We start from the raw sequence: 25,119 nt of genomic DNA, 5'->3' as shown, positions 1-25,119 counted from the left end.
AGGACCGTAGTTTTCCATTCACTATATTAATTTGGAATAAAAATTGCCAGTATTCCTGAAAGAAAAATACATACTTGTGTTTTGCTGCTTGCAGACAATCTCCCTACTTCTGTTCTGAAAGATGACAATGTTACTCTGACTTAGGGCTGTTGCATCTTATTGCTCTTACTTGCTTACCTCCCACTCATACTCCACAACATTTTTCCTCCAATTGTTCTATGCCTAGTGCCAAAACTAAGAATGCAGCGCACAGCCCACCACTGCAAGAAAGGAAACACCATCTGCTTGGTTCTGCTCTGCAGTTTCCTTTCGGTGACAACATGAGGTAGAGGCTCATGAACAGGGTTTTGATGTGATGGTGTGGAGGGCGGCCGCTTCCTCAGCAGAAACCAGGGAAGCAAAGCAGACACTTCTCAGGGAAGTTTTCTTGCCCCAGCATTAAGCAAGTAAAACCAGACTCCATGGATTTCTTCCCTTCAGGCAAAATCTGTGCAGGTCTAACCCTCTTGGCGTGAGGGTTGAATGAACAGCAGGTTTTTTAATTTGTTTCGTCCAAGAGAAAGGAGAAAATTCAAATTGGAAAAGAAATAAACCCATGAGTATCTTATGATGGATATGAAACTGCTTTCAGAGCTTCCTAAATACCAGAGAAGCCTAGCATCTGATTGGGTTGATATGTAAGTATATGTTAGTAGTAATAACTAAGTACTTCTTACAAAATAGTGTTAAGTGTTTGTGCGTGCATACACTCATGCACATACTTTCCCACCCACACAACGTATCAACCTAAATGTGAAGGAAGATTTTTTTTTTTCAGGAAAATAACCTCAGAAACATACTACTTCTTATAATTAGGTTACTCTCTCCCTGTTGCCTATGCCTTGCTGAAGCCATGTAAGGCAAGGGCCAGACTTTCTTGGAGTCACTAATAAAAATGAGGAGTAATGAGAAGTTCTGGGCTAAACTTAGCTGACACTTCAGTGTCTTGTGGAAAGCCTGCCTGGACAAAACTCGTCCAGGTCTCCTGTAAACACAACTGCAGAATGCCAGGTTTTGAAAGCAGACTATGTGGACAGGCATAGCTTCTCTATATTTTGCCCTTTGTACCATAGATGCCTTCCCCACTTACAGCAGAAATATCAGGAATCCCCAGGAGAGGAACAGGGAGGGCTCTCATGATCTTAAAGGTCTTTTCTATGATTCTGTCATAGAATGCAGTGTCTCTGCATCCAGGTGTATCAGAGTTGGTTTGTACATGCTGCGTGGTTGACACCAATGCACACAATCTGTGCCACATCACTGCAGCGACTGCAAAGTGCTCAGCTGCAGCACACCCAACGCACACGCTGAGCACAGTCACGCTGTGCACTGACCGTGCCCGCTCTTCCAAGATGTCATGCAAATGAAAGCAAGCCACTGTTTCTCCAAGCTGTTGGATATTCCAGAAACTCTGGAACAAATGGCTAAATTGCTTTTCTCCATTAAGGACAAATTTTCCAGTTGAAGAAGAAACCTGTGTTCCTGGGAGGGATCTTCAAGAAAGAAGTCTTCAGCAGCACAGAACTGGAGCAGGTGAAGGGGATTGCTCTACCTCCACTCTGGAACCATTTCCTTAAGTCACAATTGGCCAAATAGGTGCTTTTGTATTTTTCTTTCACTTGTTACTGTGCCACCTGCAAACGTTTCAATAATTAATTTCTATTACAAAAACATATATTTGCATTTGATGGTGCCACTTCTGATAGTAACCCACACCAAACTTTGTAGAACTAAATTTTTTACAGGTAAAACCCCTGAAATCTCCTTTGTTGCTAGAAGTTTGCTTTCTTTTTTATGACTAGAGATTTTTACATCTCAGAATGCATTTAACATTGTGACTTCTTTCTGAACTCCCAGGGGTAAGGAAAAATTCAAGATTCCACAAAAGGTGCCCTAATTATACTAACTGATTGGAACAGGAAAGTGATTCATCATGAGCAAAAATTATGCTGCCGCTGGGAGTGGCAATGGCTTTATATCCCATTGCTCCAGAAGCCTTGTCATCAAGCTCAACAGGCGAGTTGACACCATCAGTCCTGAGGAGAAGGTAAATATCTCCTTGACCTTTAATTCTAACGTTTATATTACAAAAGACATAACTATGAAATGTCAGAAGATTATCTGCTTAGCATGTATATACGGTATATAACATATTTTGAGGAAGTGAGAATATTTTCAAGATGTTGTGCAGTGTTTTGGATTACATTGAAATGTATTCTGTGTGATAAAGCTGTGTTTAGCTTGTACAATGGCTTTGCCAGGTGTGTTTCTAAAGAAGATTAAACCCAAGCCTTTTCCCACTTCTTCTGCATGACCCAGATTGGTAATTTATGAAAGCATAATCTTTCTATACCATTCCATCTTTTGAATATTTATACAGATAATTTAATTCTTCTTGTGTAATGGGGGAAAGAGATCTTCCACATTTGTGGAGAAAGTTATTCAGACTCAGTAAGAATCAAAACAAAAGTGATTTAGAATAGTGGAAAATAAAATACCGAAGTGACTTTCTAACGGATCAGATGCCTCTACGTCACTTTACTGGATAAAGACACTGGGAAAAGGCTTTCATTAGAAAGAAACTCTGTCCTAGGTGTAAGATGTGTTGCAGAACACTCAAGATCATCTGCTAGTAATAATTGTGATTGTAACTGAGGTTTATCTGGGAAAAGTGTTAAAGCTGCAGATAAAATATAAAATGTGACTGCAATTTGCCCCTAATATACAATGTGCCTTTGCTGAAAATCTTAGTAAGTGAGCCTATCTGTAGTTCAATTTTCTGTCAAATGTTTGTTAAGCAACCAGCCTTAGAAGGACACAGCTGATTAATACACACAAATTTTTTTTAGAAAGAGACAGAGTGAGGTATGAGCAAGGGGTGAAATTAATAAGACCTATGTTTAGACAACTCGAGGCAAAAATGATGGGGACGTAAAGTGCGCTGGGACTGTAGTTAGGACAAAGTCAGGGCTAAGTGCTGGTGCTGGAGAAACACCTGAACTGAGACTTCTGTTTCTGAAAATGTGTTTCTCCTGCCATTCAGGGCGCTGGTTTTCAGATTCACTGTGAAATCCCAGATGTGGTGAATCAGGAATCTTCCATGAAGTGATGAACAGTTCAGCCATGCTACCACAGAAAAACCTTACTGTGCTCTACTAAGGCACCTAAACTTAGCAGGTGTAAGGACAAGAAACCTAAATCTTTGTTTCCCTTGTTGCAGGCGATCACAGTGCCACAATGTGCTCTCTCAGCGCAGCCAATGCCAAGTTCTGTCTTGACTTTTTCAGAGAGCTGAGCAAAAGAAAAAGAAATGAAAACATCTTCTTCTCCCCGCTAAGTCTCTCAGCTGCCTTTGGGATGGTTGTCCTTGGAGCTAGGGGCAACACACTCAAACAGATTGAGGAGGTGAGTTTCCTTTGCTCTGAAAAGGGGAGAGTAGCCAGATGTGAGCCATGAGGCTGATCGTACCATCTGATATAGTTCCTAAGTATCCAGAGAAGTGATGCACACAGAGGGCCCTTTACAAATGCCCTCTCTTATGATATTCCTAATACCAAACTTTTTCAGACTAAACACTATTACAGTAATTGATCATTCAATGAATACATCAGTGCTAAAGAAAGTGTTTTGAAGGTATTCCTCCACCCTCCAGGGCTCAGAAGTAGTGGTTCCCTTTCAGATGGTCTTCTGCTTTCCCTGGATACCTAAAGTCTTCTTTCTTAAGAATAAAGCTGTCAAATATTTCATGAGCTCACCCTCTACAAAACCTTATTGTTCACTTGCAAGGGTCTCGTAATAAAGGACAAATGGACTTTCCGAGTTGACTGTGTCTGGTTGCGTTTTGGGATAGGCTTGAAACACTGTTTTAGCTTTAAGGTACCATCACTCAGCTGCATTCACCCAACATTTACATTGCAGGTATTTCATTTCAGTGAAGTTTTGAGCAGTACAAGCCAGGGAAACAGATACCCTTCTGAGAAGGTAAGACACAGTTGCAGCTCTGAGATGAAGAAATGGGTGCTGGTTTGTCCACCCTTGTCCTTGCAAACGATCACTTAATCAGAAAGCACTGCAGGGCTGAGCAGCCTCTCTGTCTAGATCTGCAGACCTTCTTATTACTGTTCTTTTATTAGGGGCCTTGTGAGATCACACATTTCAGCAGCTAAGCCTTCTCATTATAGGTTTCTAACCAAAACAGCAGTACCGATCTAAAATGTGATCAGTACTTAACTTGCCACCTGCAAAGGTTTGTCTACAGGGCATGCCAAAGGCATCTTGGAGCTTGCTTCTCCCAGGCTCTAAGCCAGCAGACTTTTGCTCGGTGTACCCAGAGCCATCACTGTAGGATACATTGTGGTTTGGGGGTGGACTAGTGCAGGCCAGACAGGGAATCATTTTGTCATTCTGTACATCTGGTTCAGGGGGAGCTGGAGGTGGTGTCCTCATGCGTTTGTTCCAGTGTTCCTGTATTAGCTGGGTGGAGTCAGGCTTCTCATGCAGAAAGAGGATGCAATTCACCCTCAGGTCCAGCTTTGCATAGGAAAGCTCAAGCTTACCATGAAACTTCTGTTTTCCTGTTTGAAGTCTGAAGAAGCAGGAGTGCATTCCCAGTTCCAGGCTCTGTTGGCTGCAGTCAGTGAGCCCAGACCAGGATGCTCTCTCACCATTGCCAACAGGCTCTTTGGAGAAACTACTTATCCATTCTTCCAGGTAAGTGGCCATGGTGTCCATTTTAACAGCTCCTGGGAGCAGAATTTATTCCATCATAAAGTACAAAGGGTAATGAAATACAACAACGCTGGCAGGGTGTGCTGCCAAATGGCTGCACTCCACAGCTCTTTCAGTCAAGAAGCCTTTCCATCTCAGTTGCCCATGGTGAGATATGGCAAACGGCAAAACATGGAAAAGCCATGACTTAAAAGCTTTAATATAAACAAACAGATCTATGTAAAAGCTGTCCCTGGGTATTCCAGAAAACATGAGAGCATTAATCACTGTCAACACACCTTTGCCACACATGCCTGGTGTCTAATAGATCTCGTGTTTGCTGCATCATTTCTATCCAAGGAACAAAGCTCTGTGACCAGCATAAGACTTTCTTCCTTCCCCAGTGTCTTCTCTGTTTCTAATAAAATAATTGTACATACTCTTCCACCTTTCCTTCAGAGTCTATGCGAATGTGGGACTCTGATTCCTGCTGCTTTTTCAAACAAGGCTTAGAAGAAAGTTACAGCTTTGACATTTTTGCCAATTAGTCTAATTTCAGTGGGAATGACCATCTCAGAATGTTCCTGTGGAATACTGACAGCCCAGGCAATGCAAGTGCATGCAAATAATTCCCTCAGGAAACCAGACTTTAAGTGTTTATAAGAGTATTGCTAAAAACAGCACTGTTTTTTCTCTGTAACCACTTTTCTCTTTTCAAGTCAAGATTTCATCTTTCTTCTAAAACACTACACTCTAGGTAAAGAGATATTTTTCAGAGCCAGATAAAGGTGACCAGCAGTCTGGAAAAGTTTTTTACTGTGCTGAGAAATTTCTGCTGCTCAGTACAGCTTGAAAATACAGAAAAATATATTTGCAGATATGTTTTTTTATAAATAATCTCTAAAATCTGAATGCTTGAGTTATTTCAGTGAATTTCTTATATATGCCTTTTTTTACTCATTCCTTTCTTGCTGATCTACTACATGGAATTGTCTTGAAACCATGAAATTATCTATCATAAAAATAATCATGTTGTGATAAATTTCTGTCTATTGTACTTCCCAGAAATACTTAGATTCAACTAAGAAATTTTATCGAGCAGAACTGGAACCAGTCAATTTTAAACACACTGAAGAAGAAGCCAGAGAGAAGATTAACTTCTGGGTGGAAAATGAGACAAAAGGTAAAGAAGAAAATGTGCAGGTTGTTTGGTTTGCAACTGAACCAGTTAGGAATACCATGTCTGAATTTCAGTTTCCACCTTTTTTTCCAAAGGTACTGAGATTTTTATATTTAAAACCCTCACTGCATTTTTTTGCTCAACAGGAAATGAATGTAGGAAGAAGCACAAAAGTGCCTTGAGTTCCTGGCTTCAAAAGCTGTACATAAATATTTTGTTATTTGCCTGACAGCATTATACTACTTTTCAGATTTACAGAAATAATTATTAATAGTCAAATGCAGTTGATTGCCCAAACAAAGTAGTAATTCTTAATTCATTATTTTTAAAGGTAAAATCAAGGATCTATTTGCTGCTGGATTTATTGATCCCTCTACTGTACTTGTCCTGGTCAACGCTATATATTTTAAAGGAAAGTGGGCAGTAGAATTTAAGAAAGAGGACACTAAGGAAATGTATTTCCAGCTGAACAAGGTCAGTATGAGCAGGAACTGAAACAGCTGGGGAGTAGAAATAAGATGTCTCTGCTGCAACAACAGATGAGATCTTTCCTCCTTTCTGTTATTCCAAGACAAAACACTGGTCTTCAGCTAGAGCAATAGAAAGCTACATCTTCTTTCCAGTTTGATAACCAAATGTGTGACTGTTTCTATCTATTCACATCAGAAGTGGGTCTCATGCTGCTGAGATCCTGGTTGTGTCAAAGTCACTGAGCACATGTGTTGGGGATTTTGCAACTAAGGATGCTGTTTCAAAAATAGTCGGCGTTTGAGACTGAATCTGAGGATTCTGTTCCTCTGCTACTATTTACCAGCAGAACAGTATTTGTTTTCAGGAAAAAAATAAGCTCAAGGCAAATTATCTCAGGAGAACGTATACATTATTCATGAAGGATTTAGATTCATGGTTGCATCAGATGCATCAGTTTCCTCATCTGACATGCCAGAAAAAAAGAAGGATGTAACGAGGGAGGTGTGAGCAATCTGGCACCAGTAGAAATGGAAAAGTAGATTTTATGCTTCTAAAACAGATAACTTCATTGGGGCTAGTTAAGAGAGAGGAACACATCAATGCTACAAGTACATTAAACCCATGACCAGTGTAAATAATGTTTCTGGACTGAACTCTAACTCAGATCTGAAACCAATTAAAACCAGGGTGATCATTTTTGTATTTTCTGTTTAATATGTTTCATATGTTCCAGAATGAGAAAAGGACAGTGCAGATGATGTTTCAAGAAGGTTATTTTAACATGGCCATCATAGAGGAACTGAAAGTGAAAGTGATAGAGCTCCTATACTTTGATGATGAACTAAGCATGTTCATTCTTCTTCCTGAAGTGGTCTGTGAGGACTTCACTGGCCTAGAACAGGTAATACTACCTTTTGTCTCTTTACAGGCTGTAAAAAGCAATACTTTAACAGTTCTCCAGTGTAGTCAGAAGACAAGTGGGAAAAACTGAACCTTACTGTCTTTTTCTTCCATTCATTATGGTGTCATTCATTGTTATCAATACCACCTTACAGCTTGAATGCAGCCTCACATACGAAAAACTGGCAGGATGGACCAGCTCGGCTAGAATGCAACAGCTGAGAGTGAAGGTGTACCTGCCTCAGTTCAAGATCGAGGAAAGTTACGTTCTAAACAAAACTCTCCAGGACATGGGAATGATGAATGTTTTTGACTGGGGAAAAGCTGATTTGTCAGGAATCTCTAGGAAGGATGGTTTGGTTGTGTCCAAGGCCATCCAGAAGTCATTCATCGAAGTCAGTGAAGAGGGCACTGAAGCAGCTGATGCCATGGGTCATGTTCTAATACCTCTGTGTCACCCAGTTTGTTATGAGTTCAAAGCTGACCATCCGTTCCTCTTCTTCATCAGACACAACCCAACTGACACCATTCTCTTCTTTGGAAGATACTGCTCCCCATAAGTGGAGGTTATTTTGGAAATTAGATCTTTCTCCAGCTAACATCCCTGTTGGCAGGTACTGAGAACAAGAGACAAGCACATTTTCGCCAGGCTTTATTCTAATGTGTTAATCTGCTGTACAAAAGACCATCCGATAAGAGCCAAATTGGAGATAAAAACCTAAAAAGTGTTAACTATTGCCTTTCTAACATCAGCTTCAGGCATGTTTTACTTTTAGGGGGCCTCACTAAAATGACATCTACCTTAAAATACACTATATGATTATTTACCAAAGAGCTGTAGGCCTGGAGAGGCATGTACATAGAAAATCTTATTTTGAGTCTTTCCTAATGTAATATGTCTCCAATAAACCCATGATTCTAGTGCCCTATGAGTGACACATTCTCCCACATGAAGGAGACAGGAGGACAGGGATCTGCATTAAAAGGATGAACTCAGGTATTCAGTCTTCTAGCTTTTCCTGCCCAACCTCTGTATAGGTCTCAAGGACAATGCCACTTTGTATGGGAGTAGCAAATTATTCCTGTGAGAGCCTCCTTTAAATGTTGATCAGGGGTAATGGTTCAAACTGGAAATCTCAGGATTTGTTCTCTGAAAGCAGAGAAAGCACAAGACTTTTCTGGAGTAATTGTGCTTGCTCTCAAGCAGAGCAGGCCCATTGCTTATTTTTTTCTGTCAGAAATCCTGTATGTCTTAGTTCTCTAACTTCTTCATAAACTTTCACATAACAAACAGGTTTTTAGGGTAGTGGAAGGCCTTTTCTGACAAGGCCTGCCCTGCAATGGCTGTGAATTAGAGACTTAATTCCCACATAAAACTTTAAGCAGTGATCAGCTATTCTTAGTACTAAAAAACAGCTCTCTTTGTGCCCTAGATACCATGAGTTTCTTGATTCATCTTTATTCCTCATTAGCATAAAAAATAATTTAAAATATTTATAGAAATGGTATTTAGATGGGTAGCCTGTATTTGTTCCATTTATCATAATAAAACCACTGCAAACTGATATACTGCAAATTAAATGTAGTAGTCTGCAGAATTAAATGGGCAGAGGCATAGTCTTAATGTAGCAAGTAAAACTACTGGTAATCCTTTCAAAAATGTGACAGTGAAGTCTCCCTCTCATTTTAAAATATTCATCATGCTAAATGTATGCATTGGACAGCTCAACATTAGGATAGGCAAGCCTCAAACCTCACCTGCTGCTTCTCTCTTGTATTTGATTTTATGAGGGAATTAAGAGTGAATTTCTAGGACACGGCTGAGCCAGTCCAATGCCATTGAGGAGGAGGAGGAAAATGCTCCCTTTGTCTCTTTCCTTCCATGTGTTTCTGCTCCCTCCCTTACACCATCACTGTTACTTGCCTGACTTGGTGATGAGCAGTTCTCTAGGACATAAATCAAGACGACAATTTTTGGTAAAGTTAATTTTCTTGCTGATGACCTAGTTCCCTAAACCACCTCCTGTGGAATAGGTGGTGGGAAGGGATAATGTGGGGTTATGGAGAACAGAGCAGCCTGCCCAGTTTGGCAGTAGGCAATGTCCAACATCCACAGATATATGAAAAATACTTGCTTTTAAAGGAAAAAATATTCTACTCCTTGATGACTCTTCCTGTTGCTCACTGATGGGAAGAAGGTAAATTCTGGGAGCATGCTAGTGCCCTTTCAGAACTGAGGATTCAAATGGTTGTCCCAAATGCTGAGATATGCATGCAAAATTACAGCAAATTACAGCACTCGACACAAATTCAATTGCTAAATAAAGCAGACTCATGATAGTCTCCAGAGCTGTCTCACACAGCTGCAATTTCAGTATGAATTACAGCCTGAAATAGTAAAATTACCAGTAGAGGCAGTTTTCGTGTCAATTAGCTGATAAGAGAACAGCAAACACTGGCTGTGGGCTCTTCTCATGAACACGGTATGCACAAATTAGCCATGCATGTTTTTCAACAACATCCATCAGTATTTTGTGTATATCTGGTTTGTGTCAAATATTAATTACTTATTAAAAAAAAAGTGAAATGAACAGTGTTAGAATGTAATATCTTGTATAATCAGATGTATATATTTTCAGGTAAAATGTAAAAGAAAAACAATTAATGGCATGTGTGATAAAGGCAAGTGCTGTAAAATATTATCCCCAAAAGCATGAGTCTCACAACAGGAAAAGTAATTCTGTGTGTGAGCAAAGGAGAAGGTGTGGCTGAAGCAAGGATTGCCACTTAGCTTACTACAGCAGAAGTAGTCACTTACAATCTTTGTGGTTTTTTTTTTAAAAAATTGCTTCAGGGATATCTAGATAATTTCAAAACTAGGAACAAAATACAATATACATTTTAAAAAAGTATCTATTTTCTCCTCACAATCTTTTTTTCTATTTGCCATCTTAATTTATAAAACATCTAAAAATGTGGTGAAAACAGCTAGGAGCTGGAAAGTAGCCTCCTGCTGCTAGTGTAGTTGTAGCAGCTCCCAGTGTAGAGGGCAATGGTCCCACAGAATCAGAGATGTTTACTTAAAAATAGAAGGTTAACTAGTCTACTCTGGCAGCAAGTGCAAGTGGGGAACTATAGCTTGTAACGATGCCAAACAGGAGAGCCTGCAGAGCAGAGAAAAGCTGGACACTGAACGGTGCATGGAGCAGACACAACCCTGGAGGGGTTGCCACTGCTTCTTACCCAGGGACAGGCTTCATGCGGAGTGTTGCTGCACAGCTCGTTGAACTACACCAGCGTATCTCACTGCCTACAAGTACACACACTGCCAAAAAACAAAGCAAAAGAAGTCAAATACTATTTGCATGAGCATCCATGGAAAGATAACACCCATTTGTCCCACATTAGACAGATCTGTGTCTTTCCGTGGTCCGATTACTGAGTAATTCTCAATTCACTTTTTCACCTTTCCACTGGACTCGAATCTCTGATGGTTGCAGTTCTCCCCAGTTTTCTCTGATTTTGCTTTCCTTTAAGCTGTTTCTCAGTATCTTTGTATAACATGATTGTTATATCTTCAAGAGGTTTACAATGGGTGGACTGAAGGGCACTGAAAAAGCTAGAAAGCAGTTCTGAGTAAGTTTCTTTTCCCACATGAAGACTAATTCTTAATTCTTTCAAACTATAACTGGCAGAAGGCTTTACACCAGGACGTCCTGGTTCAAGATCCCAGTAAGAAAGGCAGTGTGTAGAGTATCACTTCAAATGCCACTTATTGGAGCTAATAATGTAAAGAAAAAGAAGGCAGCACTGATAAGCTTAGATCTGTTCAGAGGCTGCACAGATGAGCTACTCAGCAGCTGTGTGCACCAGGCAAAGAGCAGCACTGCTCGCCAGAGAACACCACAAGCGTGACACGTGCAGGGAATGAGATCCAGCTACCTGAGGAGTGGCAACAGAGCAAGCCTCTTCCTTGCTTTTGGCAAGCATGTGCAGCAGAAAAAAAGTCCCAGTTTTATTGCTGCTTTATTATAACAAATTGAATTATTACAACGAAGCAGCACAGAGGACTGGTGGGTGTGCTTGGTATCCTTTTTCCTTGAGTTGCTGTGCAAACACAATACACACTGACATACCAGGTACTATGAGCTCTGAAGGGGAAGGCACATGTTAGGCATTCATTTTACCCTGGGCTTGACACACTGACTCTCTGAGAGGTTTAATACAAGATGCCGGTTGTCTTAAAAGGGCTAGCACTGATTCCAATGACAGTCTGCCTCAGATTGTGTGCGTACCACGCAGAGCTGACCACCTCCAGCACAGCAAATGTCAGGACTGAATAAAAAGCAGCTGAAATCCTACAAGTGGGACTTCTTTGGCCACACCTCAGTTAATGTAAGGTCACTGAGAGATGCCAGTATAGCCTCTGCCAAGTGTGGTGCAGTTGGACAGGCCACCCAAAGCATAAGCAAACATTGCCCCCAGACACTGCACAATGGTTTCTAAGCAACCATAAGACATTTAGTGTGAAAATCTGAACAAAGAAATGCTGGAAAGAGCCAGGGTTTCTGCTGCTTAATGTCTCTTTGGTTATGCCAACACCGGGGAAGAAGGGCAAACACCATGAACTGGTTTAGGCACAAAGAGCAGCAGAGTCTTTGCTGACTTCTTTCTTGGGACAAACATGGATATGGAGCACATTTTAACCTGCTTGTCTTCCTTTACATTGCTACTATGCTCTTAGCTTTTGAATTTCAGGAGAAGCATCTGATTTTCCCAGGTCCAGTGCCCTAACTGGGCAAAGTTAGAAAAGAGCACTTGTCTGCTGATGACTGCATATGGATAGTCCATTCTAATCAAAATTTTCAGCTCCTCACAGGCTGCTTCTGCACTTTTGCACTAACATTCAGTGTAGGAAAAAATACAAAACAAACCCAAGGGTGTGTAGTGACAGACTAGTCTCTGAAGAAGTTGTACTGTCCCATCAATGACTACTGGCAGAACCAAACTTCCTCTCTTCCATGAGCTAATTTACTTTGGGTTAACTATCTTGCCTGCCTTGGCAATGTAGTTTTTCACATTAGGGTAGCTAGCATAATTCAGAAACTGAGCAGTTACCAGACATTCAAGCAACCTACCTGTGTGGAGAGCCCTTGTGGTGATCATGTTGCTGCAGAGGTATGAAATGCAGAGTGTACAAAGAAGGCAAACATATTGGCTGGAAGAACATACCAGAAACATCTACATGGCCTCTTCTAGAGGAGTCGGTGCAACAAAATGTTTATTGAGAAAATCCTGGACATGAGGCAAAGAGCTGGCCACCCGTGCAGGGCCGGTTGTGTCCTTCAGGTACATGCTCCATAGGTGTCCACACAGGACAAACACACTGAACCAAAGCTTACGAAGGAGTGTGGGTGACCAGGAAAGCTCTTCATGGAGGCCCTCAAGGCATGTTTGAGCACCTTCTGACCAGTAGCTGGAATTCTAATGTGAATATGTGAAAATGGGAGAATAAGAAAAGACACACTACAGTTCTTTCCATGCAAACCTGGGCCCTCAGGCAGGAGCAGTTTGATACAACACAGTAAAAGCTACAGCAGCCCAGCTCACAGAACAAGGAGCGTTGAAGAATGTGAGAACAAAGCTGCTTACTGTTTTTAGATTATCCCATCCTGCTATAACATCCTCAGATAAAAAGTTCTTTCTGAGTTTGGAAACTGAAAGCCACTCCAACCATCCAGCTCTGCATGTACATGCCTGTGTTTCAGCAGAACAAAACACACTGTTAAGGGTAAAGCAGCTCAGTTTCCTTTTCACAGAGGGTGCTTCTGCTGCGCTGTGCTCTGTCACTTAATATGTACAAATTTGGGATTTCTATTATCCATCCCTATGACCTTTACAGATGCCAGATGTGTTTCTTTACTGCTCATCAAGTCTATTATTCAATAAAGAGTAATAGCTTCTTACAATTGAATTATATTTGATATTGTGCATTATGATTGTCTAACAGACCATGAATGTTCCAGCAGACAGATTCTGTAGTTTATTCACCTGCCATAGTAAAAAGGTAAGTATGGAAGATCTATGAGAATGGCCTGTGCATGTACCACGGGCCTTGTGCCATGACCTGCAGAGAATGAAAATTAAAAGCTGACCCTCAATCATCCTTTAAATCCTACCAGCTGGCTAAAATCCATTTCTGAACATCTGATTACTCTGGGGTCTGACTCACAGCCCAGCAAATATGTAATTCCTGACTTTTCCTCTGCCATGCCCACCATCCAACCTCTAATTCATCTCAGCACTGCTGCTCTGAATGCTTCCATCAAAATGAAGTTTTAGCAGAACATGCTTTCTCCTCAGAGCCCTTCTCCCTTCCTCCACATGTATGCTTTAGTCCCTATAGTTTGACCTCAGGTAAAAACCTTTGGTCTTACCGAGGTACAGAAATAGATGTGGCTGTGCTTGTATGAGTTATAAACTACACCAGTCCTTGGACTCTAGGAACATACATCTGCATTTTGGCAGATCAAAACACCTTTCAGTACGATTTCGGTCTTGAAAAATAAACAGAAAATTTTGGGTTTGTTCTTACATGGAAAATTTCCACTTCAAACCTACACACACACACACACACACACACACCCCGGCGGATATAATGATTGCAGCTGTCTTGGAATTTAATTATTTTGGCAACATCAGATGGTCACTGTCCATGAGGAACTAACCTCTGTTGCACTGCACAGACACTGTAGTGAGTTGTTGCATATATATTAGTCCTTCAGCAGTTAGCCCAGTATCCACTTTTCCCTCCACGCCTGGTGGGAGTACTGTGTCACATTGCTCCATGTGTCACTCATAGTACTTCGTAGGTAAGAAGAGAAACAGCTAGGTTTTTGGGGGCTGATGCACATTTTTGCATTCCTTGGTAATACAAGGCTCTTTCCTCAACTATATCCATGGATGATCACTAACAATGAACTGTGGTGGGAACTGCTTGCTCACTCCCAGATCAGTGCACCATAACTAGGTCTTATTTCCCAGTAATATTTTGGGACCTTTAGCTTCACTTGGCTCTGAGAATCACCTGATCTGATGTTACAGCTAGGTTTATTAAAAATGAATTGTTTTGCTGGATGTATTTGTAACGCTGTTTTTCCTCAGGTTTTTGCGTTTGATTTTCATTTGGCTCTAGTTACTTAATATGGCCCAATCACATTAATGTGTAAATTCAAAAGAACTTCATGAGACATAGATTTAGAATTGAATTCCAATTGCTTTGGTGCAGCCTTGTAAGTTACGGAAAAGGCTTAAATAATTCATTTTTTTTATTAGGTTTTCCTTCAGTAAATAAAGATTGACTTGCTGAGGACAGAATACCAGTCTAACATTGGTCTACTCAGTGTTTCAAAGTGCAATGAATCAAAAGGCCATGACAAAAGGTAGTGACTCCAAAGATGACTCCTTGAAGGCTTACAGTGGGAGTGTCTCAAATGGTACAATATATATCACCAAGAGCTCAGAAATCTGTTTAGGTTCAGCTGGCAAGCTGGATTATTCCATGCCGTTTTGAAGTTTGTGGGGTAAGTATTTCTCCAAGTAAAATATAATTTCTAATTTGTATTCTTTAATATGGAAAAAAAGAGATATTATGTTTCAGAACTTTAAGGTAAGTATAAAACAGATATGTAAAAAGACAGCATATACAGTAATTTTACCTTGCCTTACAAAAATATCTTATACTGTTTGACTGTCAAATATTTCTAGGTGCGCAAAATGTGAGCGTTTGTACACCACAGCTTTGAGTGGAAATACCTTTTTTTCATGGAAAATCTGGTGTCACATTAAACCTGTTATTTTATAATTATGTGGGAAATTACATAATTATTTTGGGAAAAAAGGCACTTCTTTTTTCTCAGCCTCTCTCTCTGGAGAATGCAGGTGAGGTACAGTATGACAATTCACAGAGTCTGTGGTTCCACAGTCATGAGTGTCAGATGCCTCTCAGGTCACGTATCAACCATATCTGCTCCAGACTATGGATATGCTGCTATTCCTCCAACTTTAACTGTTTTAGAGATACACGAACAGTATGCAACTTTCTTGGTCTCATATTCAAAATAGAGAATGACTGCAGGTTTCAGTGAATATCCTTAATGTGTCACATTAATTTGCATGTACAGGACTTGCACCTGACTGACTGAATGCAGCTCTATGCTGTGTCAAGCTGTACTGCCAAAACCCATATTTATGATATATATGCTTGTGCTTTTTCTCAACAAAAAGGCATCAGCAGAGATTAAATGTCTGAAATGGGACTACAGAAAAGAAACCCCTAAATCTATAGTTCAGCATCTAAGCAACTGGCTGGGTTTGCCGAGCAATTTACTTCCATTACTCCTGTAAACTACAGGAATGCAACCTCCAAATCTGTGGCTGCTTGTACTAAGCAACAGTAAGAAGTACACTAAGTGTACAGTGAGTTGACTACATTTGATTTAAAGGTCCAGAACATGGTCCAGAGCAGCCACAGAAGGAAATGAAATATGAAGTTTGCGTTGACTCACACATCATTCAGAGTCCTCTATATCACCATAGGGAAACTCATCTAGTCAGTGTTATGTCTATCATATCGAAGCATGGATGAAACTATCTATTTTCTAAAGGGCAAGTACAAAAGACTATCTTGATGATGAGCTAGTATCTTGCTGAAAGAAAACAGATATGCATTCAGCAATAAATGGGTCAGGAGTTACAACATTTCTAATGATCACAAAATTTGTAGACTTCACATCATTCATTGGTCCAGCATCACAATGAATTAGCAGTTTCTGGGTTATTGACAGTACTTTTTAAAACAAGTGCTATGTATGACCATTACACAGTCTTATTTCTGTTTGCTTCAGACAGCACCAGTTTCACAATGGGCTCCATCAGTGCAGCAAATGCAGAGTTTTGTTTTGATGTTTTCAAAGAGCTGAAAGTCCACCATGCCAACGACAACATCTTGTATTCCCCACTGAGCATCATTGCAGCCCTGGCCATGGTCTATCTGGGAGCAAGAGGTAACACTGAGTATCAGATGGAGAAGGTAAGTTACATAAATGGATACAAACTCCTTTTGATCCTGTTCAACAAAATGACAGATTATCCACTTACATCTTTGGGACTTTCTCCAGTTGAGGGAAGAAAGCCACATAGTCACGTTTGGCCCTAGATTCAAACCTGCCTAGAAAAAGAACGACATTCGAAACCCTGAGGTTTGGATCTGGAGCTGAGTTTTCACTTCCCATTGCTTTTCCTCATGAACAGCAAAAGCAGCCTTTGGTTCTTATTAAGAAAGAGCAGTGCTGAAGAACGGTCTCTTGCTTCAGCTTATATTATCTCACAGAACTGATTTCTTCCAAGTGGAAAGGACAACTTGTAATATCAAAAGATTAAACGTTTAGAAAACAAGAGTCACAATTATAAATGCAATATGACATGGTTGTAGCTGGTTTATAGACTGAATACCATTAACTGGAAAAGAAGGGAACTTAACTGAGGATCATAGTTACACATTTTCAGTGTGGCACTTGCAGTAAAAAAACTGGTTTAAAGCTCACATGAAATGTCTCAGTTCATTTATGTGCTAATCAGACCTCGTTGGTCCAAACCTATAGTTTCAACACAAATGTCAGTGACTCTCAGTGGACTTCACGTAATTTCTTCTACTACTACTTTCAATTGCAGGTTCTTCACTTTGACAAAATTGCAGGACTTGGAGGAACTATTCAGACCAAGGTACAGAAATCTAAGGTACATTTACTTCTCTTTCATATTTTTCCCCTGAGAATAGACTGTTCTGACTGTGTTTGAAGTAAGTTTGACACCTTCCCAAACCTTGTTAATGCTCTTGATTTAAGAGATGTAAGTTAAAAAAAAAAAAAACAAAACCAAAACCAAAAATCAGAAAAAGAAGACAGGCTGCACATGTTGCACCAGAACAAGTGACAGGACAGGTCAGGATGCTCTGGGCACCAGGCTACCTTCTTGTGTAGATGAGCATCTGCTCACCTGCAAATGCTGCTGGGGGACAACACTTGGAAGAGGCTCAACATCTGGACTCGGGGTGCTGCAGTCAGGCTTGTAGCTGAGACTCCAAGGTTGGGCGGGAAGGTGCTTCAGCAGAAAAAAGCCCAGAAGCCTAAAAGGCTGGAAAACAAGCACACTCTTCCAAAATCTACAGAGAGTTTTCCAGCATCCAAGTCCCACTTCTACCCCAAGAGCACCATGAGGGGCCCCAGTACCTTGATACCACCTGTGTGCTTTTCTCCATGTTAATCTGCTGCTTCTGTAAAGATAACACAAGCCATGCTCCTTGGTCTATCCCCATCCACTTGGGATCCACAAGCACAAGGTGGGACTTGCAAGGAACAAGATTTAAAAAAAAAATAATTAAAAAATAAAGGTAATATCAGTTAGAGCATTTAGTGGCTGGTTAAGCATTTGGAAAGGAGCAGTTCAATACAATTCTCATAAAATGAAATCCCAGCCACTGTTTATCGTTCTGCATTTTTCTTAACAGGCTGTTAGATGTGTCACCTGGAGCACTATTTGGGGGGCATTAGACAGTTGATCCATTTTTTCACTGTATTGTGAGATACTTCCTGATTCACTTGTTATCTTGCACTCCTCCCATCTGCAGCTTCAGCAGAAAGCTGCCAAGAAAATGCAAGCAGAAGCTGGGAACTAGAGGCTACACATCAATGATAACCTACCATTGCAATCATTGACACCAAATTTTTCTTGTCACCTCACTCCTAAGCCATACGGTTTCAGATTAATCCCTGATGTTTTCTGCTTGTTGTCACCTAGAATGAGTGTCATTACATGCTATGAATCAATTGTACATCATTATTTGTTTATATTGAACATCCCTCCCATGGAGCTTTTAGACTGTAGTACATGTTCATTTGCAAATGCCCAAATCCTGTCCATTTTCCCATGTTATTTGTACCTTACAAATAATTCTTTTCCTAGCAAAATAAACTAACAGCTATACCTTTTTTTCTTCTTATCAACAACTCAGTGTGGCAAATCTGTGAATATCCACATACTGTTTAAAGAACTGCTCTCCGATATCACTGCACCAAAAGCCAGTTATTCCCTCCACATTGCCAACAGACTCTATGCTGAAAAGACATGTTCAATCCTACCGGTGAGTTGTGCATTAGCATGACTTCTTGCTAAACTCTGTCTAAAACTGTAATCCAGGAGGACTAACCAGAGCCAGTGATCCGTTAATCCAGTGGTCTCCCCTGATGTGGACTTCCATGGCTTTTGCTTTTGCCATAGCCCTGACAGTTACTGGAATGGAAAGCAGTTCCAGGCAAAAAGATAGCCCGAATTAAAAATGAATGGAGTTATAATCAAAACTATTTAGTAATGTAATTCCCCAGTCCCTGCTTGCTTCCCCAAAGCCTGTTCATTTTAATACGTCGTTTGATTGGGGTTTTTTCCAGGAAATAATTTGACTTTAGCACATCACTTCAAAACTTCACCGCACCTCAAAAACAACTTTTGAAAGTGTAAAAATCTTTCATTTGACACTTTCAAAACAAAAGATAAAAGTGTTCTAAATCAAAGAAATGTCTTATCTTTAAGGAAAAATGCTTAAAAAAAATAAAAAATGGGTGGACATAATGATAATAAAACACGAACCTGAAACTCTTTGAAACTCTTTTTAGATCAGGCTTTCTTCAAGATAATATTTAAACATTTCTAATATATACTCTAAACTGTTCAAGCAATAAAAATGTCAGATCTGAAAATGTCATGGATCAGAATAATTTTTTCTGGCCGAGTTTTAGCAGATTCTTCCAGGAAGTAAGCAACGAGAACAGCCTAACCATGGCATCACTATAAAACTCCTTTTAACTATATTTTATTTCACCTTCATACTGTTTTTAAAAAATGACTAGTTTGGTGGCTACAATTGCTGTCTTTACAGATCTACTTAAAATGTGTGAAGAAACTGTACAGAGCAGGTCTGGAACTAGTCAACTTCAAAACAGCATCAGATCAATCCAGACAGCTCATTAATTCCTGGGTGGAAAATCATACAAATGGTAAGGTCAGACAAGATTCTGAAATATACTTCCCTCTCACAACTGTATTTGAACAACTTCTGGAAATACTGAACATTAGAGGATAAATTTCCTCCTCCTTTCCCCATTAATGGATGTTTCCTGTGGAAAGGGATGACTCTATTGCACCTGTGTGGCAGTGACGGTGTTTTAAACATATCTGGTAGAGGCAGAGGTGCCAGGACATGCACACTTCATACGCACACTTTTTGTGTCTGGAGAGCTTAACTCATGCAAGGTTAGTTCCAGCCTCTCTAGAATATAGTTATAATTTTACAAGGATGTGCTGGATGAGTAAGAAGTGGACTGCCAGGGGAGAAAGTAGTGCACACACTAGGCTGACGGTGGGAAAGGAATGGTTCAGGAGGTTGCATACATTTATTGTGCTGAGGTGGGAGGAATAACAAGAGTCAAGAGTGAGAAATGAGCGCAGTGAGGAACATAAATCTGTAGTGCTGTTCTACACTTCCCTCTGCTGTTCCTTCTTGTCTATATAAATCTTTTTCCAAGCAGAATTTCCAAGAAATATTCCCAGGGATGTATACTACTCTTGAACCTACCTGTCTTCTTGCAGAATGTCTGGCCAGGTGCCAGCCAGTCTGTATAAAATCATCCTCACGAACCTGAATTCCACATGCAGATGTTTGAAGAAGAGGAAGTCAGGTCAAGCAGCAGTGTGTTGATTGACCTCTAAAATGCAAGTTGACTGCTATGAAACTTACCCCCCTCTGCCCTGCTTCTTCCTTAAAGGTCAGATTCAAGATTTCCTTAAACCAGGCTCTGTTGATCTCGATACTATGCTGGTCCTTGTGAATGCCATTTACTTCAAAGGGATATGGAGGACAGCGTTTAAAGAAGACAACACTCGGGAATTTCCCTTCAGTGTGACAAAGGTAGGGGGACACAGACACCGCTTCTGGCCAGGAAGCCAGTGTTAGCTTGCACGGCCAGCAGGCCGGGTGTTACACTTACAACATGCTGTGGTCACCGGCCAGGTGACTCAGCAGGGCCCCTCAAGAGCTGTGTCTGACCAGAGATCACCAGCAGACAAGGGGGGAATGGAGACACAGCTCTTCTTCAAAAGCAACATGCTTGAAGATTGAGTCCTGTCCCTTATGCATTTGCCTGCTTAAGGAAAGAATTGCTCCCCAGTCACGTAGTCTCACATTTCTCTCTCTGCAGCAAGAAAGCAGACCTGTGCAAATGATGAGCCAGAACAGCACCTTCAAAGTGGCAGCGGTGGCTGCAGAGAAAGTGAAGATCCTGGAGCTTCCGTATGCAGGCGGAGAGCTGAGCATGTTGGTGCTGTTGCCTGATGACATCTCTGGCCTGGAGCAGGTATGGCCCTGGCAGGGAAGCAGAAGAGTTGTCATTTGAGTGGGACTTGGCTGCCATCATCCCTTTTGCTGTCCATTTACATGCCGGCTGCCCACAGCACGGCTGTGCTGGGCAGGCAGGGGAGTACCAAAGCCCCCCAGGTGCCCCCAGGTGTTCAGGCAGAGACTGGCCGCTTAGGAGGGCCTTGGGCTCAGTCTAGTAAAATGAACATAAAGGACCATAGTGCTGCTGTAGCCCTGCAGAATAGGATTTATGTATGGGCACATTTTTTTTTTTTTTTTTTGTCATGGGGAGGTAATTTCACCCATGCCCCATATAAACTGTTGTGGAAATGCTGCTAAAACTGATGAGAATTAGTCATTCTTTGCAGGAATCACTAATTTTATTTTATTTTTTTTACAAAATAAGTATTATTAAACATCATAAATAGGCTGCTTTCAAAAATTGCTCTGATTATGTCAGCATGGAATGAAAAACAAAGTTAAACAAGCATAGTCTCCATTAAATATTCTTGATTTTGAAATGGCAAAACTGATCTAGCTAAACTAACTGATCAATACCACTTCATCAGTTAATACAATGTAATAATTTAAAATTAAGTTATCAAGGTATTAGCAAATTACCTATCTGTTGCTTAGGAAAGGGAAAAAGTGATGCAGCCTGCATTATATAATCCATTAGTCTTATTTCAGCTATTTTTTTGAATTATGTTATAAAGTAGAGATATTCAACAGGTAGAGGAGTTTGCATTTGTACTGTCAACTGCAGGTAAATTTTCATGGCCTTTTTTTGCAATTTCTTTCACAAGCTGAACTAATTGTCTTGGCTATGAAACTGTTGGGTTGTGCCTCATGAGATACAAGATTAGTCGGATAGAAAAGGATGTGTGAGGTGGGTAAGGAACTGAATAAAAGGACAGTGACACAGGCAGTATTGGAGAGGCAAAAAATAAACTACAAAAGGGATGTTGACAGGATATTCGCATACCAGGCATTTCATTCCTTGCTTCTCTTTGCAGCTTGAGAACAAAATCAGCTTTGACAAACTCATAGAATGGACCAGTCCCAATGTGATGGAAAAGAAGAGAGTGAAAGTGTACCTCCCACGCATGAAGATTGAGGAAAAATATAACCTCACAAGTGTCTTGACGGCCTTGGGTATGACCGACCTGTTCAGCCCTTCAGCCAATCTCTCTGGCATCTCTTCAGCAGAGAGCCTGAAGGTGTCTGAGGCCGTCCACGAGGCGTACATGGAAGTCAGTGAAGAGGGCACCGAGACGGCAGGCTCGGAGGGTGTGCTGGGAGACACTGAACAGTCCTCTGAGTTTGAAGAGTTTAGGGCTGACCACCCATTCCTTTTCTTAATCAAACACAATCCAACCAACATCATCCTCTTCTTCGGTAGATATTGTTCCCCCTAAAGAAAGAAAGCTGAAAGTAATGCTTACCTTCCCCTCAGAAACAGACCCCCTTTACTGTAGTATTGTAGTATCATCTCATCTCTTCAATATCTTTTCCAAGTGGAAAGCCTAATCTAAGAAATGCGCTTTGTGGAAGCTTCCATTGCAGAGACATACCTCCAGGTGAGGAAACAGCAGCAAGCACGATTACTCCTTTCCCTTCTCAGACTGGTTTGAGGATTGCTTGAGCTGAGCACAGACAGCCAACAGAGAACAGAGGCACCCACCAGCCAGGAAGGGCCCAAGTGATTTTCACTTGAGAAACAAGTTGCAGGTAGGGTTTCAAGTAATCTTTTGGAGTCCTTGATGTAGAAAGCCGTGGGTTGCACTCATCCCATTCTCCAGCAGCATCCTTCTCACAAACCCATGTTGTTGTTCCTGAAACATGGGGTTTGAGATCTCCAGTCTGGAGGAGATGCTTGTGGATAACATTCAGATATGCAGGTTATTAACTGCTACCTATGTAAATTCTAATTTTCTTTACTTAGCTGTTGGGAAATGGTGTAGACATCCACTATCACAAGAGTTGTTCTCTCACCATGACTTCCTCACTTAATTTTGAATTTCTTGCAGAAGTTCTCAAAAGTCATGGAGAGTCTCCCTTCCACTTCAGAGAACACAAATAAAACTATCTGTAGGTGCAGTTGTGCCTTCTCACAGAGTGTAGATTCACAGCCTGAGACATGGATATCCAGATGGTCCAGATGATCCAGAAGTCAGTGAGAACTGCCAGGCAAGAGAGCTGTCTGAATTCCTGTTTAAAACATTGGAAGACACTTCAAATTTGAAAACAGTGTGATTTTTGTGAAAAATCCTGCAAGTGATATTAAAGAATCTGATTTCTTCATGGAAGTTTTGTGAAAAAACACAGCTTTCAAAATAATCTGTCTCTGTTGAGTTAGCTTATGAAGTAAACTTGAAGCAGTCCCTGGAAAGCCCTCAGGTGAAGTTCAAAACCAGAGTACATTATTCTTCTATGAATGCAGCTGGGCTTCTTTGTTCCTACATCTCTTTTAAAAAGAAGGCTACACCTTTTTAAGAAATACATGAGAATCTTAATACTGTCTCTTTTTCTTCCTGTGTGTTGGTTGCCGTCTGCAAATATGGATATATTGGCTCAGTACTACGTCCTGTTTTCATTCTAATTATATGCATACAATTGATTTTTTTGGTTAATGTAATAAAAGAAAATCACAAATGCTTGTCATGAGAATTATATTAATTTTCTGGACCACAAGCCCTTGAAAATATTGTTAGATTGGTTAACGGTTGTGAATAAAATGGGATTGAGTACAAAATCCTATTTTTAGAATGAATGAAGCATGTAGATACAAAGTTTCCTAGGCATTTATGAAATGCATACATGTAGAGTTGGATTCCTCTCTGTACTGAAGATTACCAAAAAATAGCCAAATGGTATACTAATCTATTCTTATGTATTTTTGAGTACAATTGTAATGGATATTAAGGATGCACCGACAATTAATCTGGTAAATATTTCAAGGAACAACTATTCCAGCACCTCTGCTATTTCAAATGAAGAAATAATCTGAAAATCATATAGCTCGAAAGGCATAAGAAAGAGTAAGTAGACTGAAAACTATTAGGCAAAGGTTTTCCCCATCGAGAGTCTTGAGAGGAAGAACTCTTTTTAATATTGGATATTTCCACATCAGCACATAGAGTGGTATGATAAAGCAGATCTGTAAAGGGAAGCAGCTGGTGCTACAGGTCTGACATCCACATTATTTGAATATCATCAGGATATTTGTGATACAGACTCATCTGGCTTTCCATGGTAAAACCTGCTATTTTACCAAGTATACTTTAACTTTTGTTCTTTAGAAATGAAAGCAGTGATACGAACAGTTCCAAAAGATGCAAAATTTCAATATCTCAAGGTTTATCATAAGCATTTTATCTTTTGCACCTTTTGTAGCCAGAAGCAGTTGATCCAGTCTGTTAAATTTAAAAGCCTGTACACCTAAACAATGAGAAGATTTGAAAAGTTACACTTGCAAACTAGCCTTCCTATGATTATTAAACTGGAAAGCGCTTAAAGTACAAATTTATGTCTCAGTGACCAATGCTGTTTCCTGAATGACAACAAAGGTCAAAATGAAGGAATAAGAAAAAAGCAAAGGAGCCATAAGGTTTACAAAGAAGTACAAAGCTTCCCCTTCCTCAAAAGGGAAAACATCAGGCAGCAAATTCAGCAATACTGGATCAAACCTGTAACAAAGTACCAACAGCTAGGACCTGGCGTTGGCCACCACGGACAAGGTAGGGAGCACAGTATTTAAACGGCAGTGGAAGAGCATTCCCCATAAATGGTGTGGCAGACCTGGCTGGTAGGATGATGACTGCCTGCTGTGGCCTCTGAGGTCTCTAAAACCCTGGAGAGATTTGGGAGAAGCAGCTCTTCCTGTGCCCCAGAGAGACGGGTCTGTGGCTCAGCCTCTCGGTGCTGTCACCCACCAAGCCAGCACGCCGGGGAAAGGTGCAGGTGCTCCAGGAGCAGGGCTGGACCCTATGCTCTGCCTCAGCACCACTGCACTCTCACCCGGCAGGTTTCATTTCCCAGGCACAGTTCTGGTTCTCATGCCAATAGGCATCTGAGAGTATTTGCTTTAAAAAAAAAAAAAAATGCCCCAAATTTTAACAATAATAAAATGCTCCAAAAGTTTTTATTTGAAAAAAGGACAAAAATAAATAATTCTTTAAAACCTCCTTGTTGCTACTGGCATTTTTGTCCTAGCCTTCCAGAGGCTACTGGCATTTTTATTTTCTGAAGAACTGAGACCCTGTTTCTCTGACAGACTACTGTGCAGCACCAGATGGAAGGCTCAGCAGGTTAATAACACAAGGAGGGCAAGGCTGAAAACTCTGAAACATTC

The 25,119-nt window shown here is 40.6% G+C and overlaps 2 protein-coding genes across 2 annotated transcripts; both read left to right on the top strand.

Moving 5' to 3' along the window:
• The first annotated feature begins 1,920 nt into the window (after positions 1 to 1,920).
• On the top strand, positions 1,921 to 8,117 carry LOC121084831 (leukocyte elastase inhibitor A-like). The gene is made up of 8 exons (XM_040586792.1): positions 1,921 to 2,086; positions 3,260 to 3,444; positions 3,958 to 4,020; positions 4,624 to 4,749; positions 5,812 to 5,929; positions 6,258 to 6,400; positions 7,131 to 7,298; positions 7,453 to 8,117. Exons 2-8 carry the CDS (start codon positions 3,277 to 3,279, stop codon positions 7,855 to 7,857), a joined length of 1,191 nt encoding a protein of 396 aa, XP_040442726.1. The 5' UTR covers positions 1,921 to 2,086; positions 3,260 to 3,276; the 3' UTR covers positions 7,858 to 8,117.
• Positions 8,118 to 16,196: 8,079 nt separating this feature from the next.
• LOC121084833 (ovalbumin-related protein X-like) lies at positions 16,197 to 22,537 on the top strand. The gene is made up of 7 exons (XM_040586794.1): positions 16,197 to 16,388; positions 17,030 to 17,080; positions 18,369 to 18,497; positions 19,290 to 19,407; positions 20,176 to 20,318; positions 20,608 to 20,763; positions 21,782 to 22,537. The coding sequence occupies exons 1-7, from the start codon at positions 16,221 to 16,223 to the stop codon at positions 22,181 to 22,183; spliced, it is 1,167 nt and encodes a 388-aa protein (XP_040442728.1). The 5' UTR covers positions 16,197 to 16,220; the 3' UTR covers positions 22,184 to 22,537.
• The last annotated feature ends 2,582 nt before the right edge of the window (positions 22,538 to 25,119 follow it).

Source organism: Falco naumanni, chromosome 3, assembly GCF_017639655.2.
Source record: "Falco naumanni isolate bFalNau1 chromosome 3, bFalNau1.pat, whole genome shotgun sequence".
In the NCBI taxonomy this organism is placed as follows: domain Eukaryota; kingdom Metazoa; phylum Chordata; class Aves; order Falconiformes; family Falconidae; genus Falco; species Falco naumanni.
This window is presented reverse-complemented; position numbering and strand designations above follow the sequence as displayed.

What these genes read in the sequence shown, in the direction of transcription:
- LOC121084831 (XM_040586792.1), top strand. Translation starts at nt 3,277, where the DNA reads ATGTGCTCTCTCAGCGCAGCCAATGCCAAGTTCTGTCTTGACTTTTTC. An exon ending in CACTCAAACAGATTGAGGAG is followed by an intron (nt 3,445 to 3,957) that starts GTGAGTTTCCTT and finishes TTTACATTGCAG; the next exon opens with GTATTTCATTTCAGTGAAGT. An exon ending in ACAGATACCCTTCTGAGAAG is followed by an intron (nt 4,021 to 4,623) that starts GTAAGACACAGT and finishes TCCTGTTTGAAG; the next exon opens with TCTGAAGAAGCAGGAGTGCA.
- LOC121084833 (XM_040586794.1), top strand. Translation starts at nt 16,221, where the DNA reads ATGGGCTCCATCAGTGCAGCAAATGCAGAGTTTTGTTTTGATGTTTTC. An exon ending in CTGAGTATCAGATGGAGAAG is followed by an intron (nt 16,389 to 17,029) that starts GTAAGTTACATA and finishes TTTCAATTGCAG; the next exon opens with GTTCTTCACTTTGACAAAAT. An exon ending in ACATCTCTGGCCTGGAGCAG is followed by an intron (nt 20,764 to 21,781) that starts GTATGGCCCTGG and finishes TTCTCTTTGCAG; the next exon opens with CTTGAGAACAAAATCAGCTT.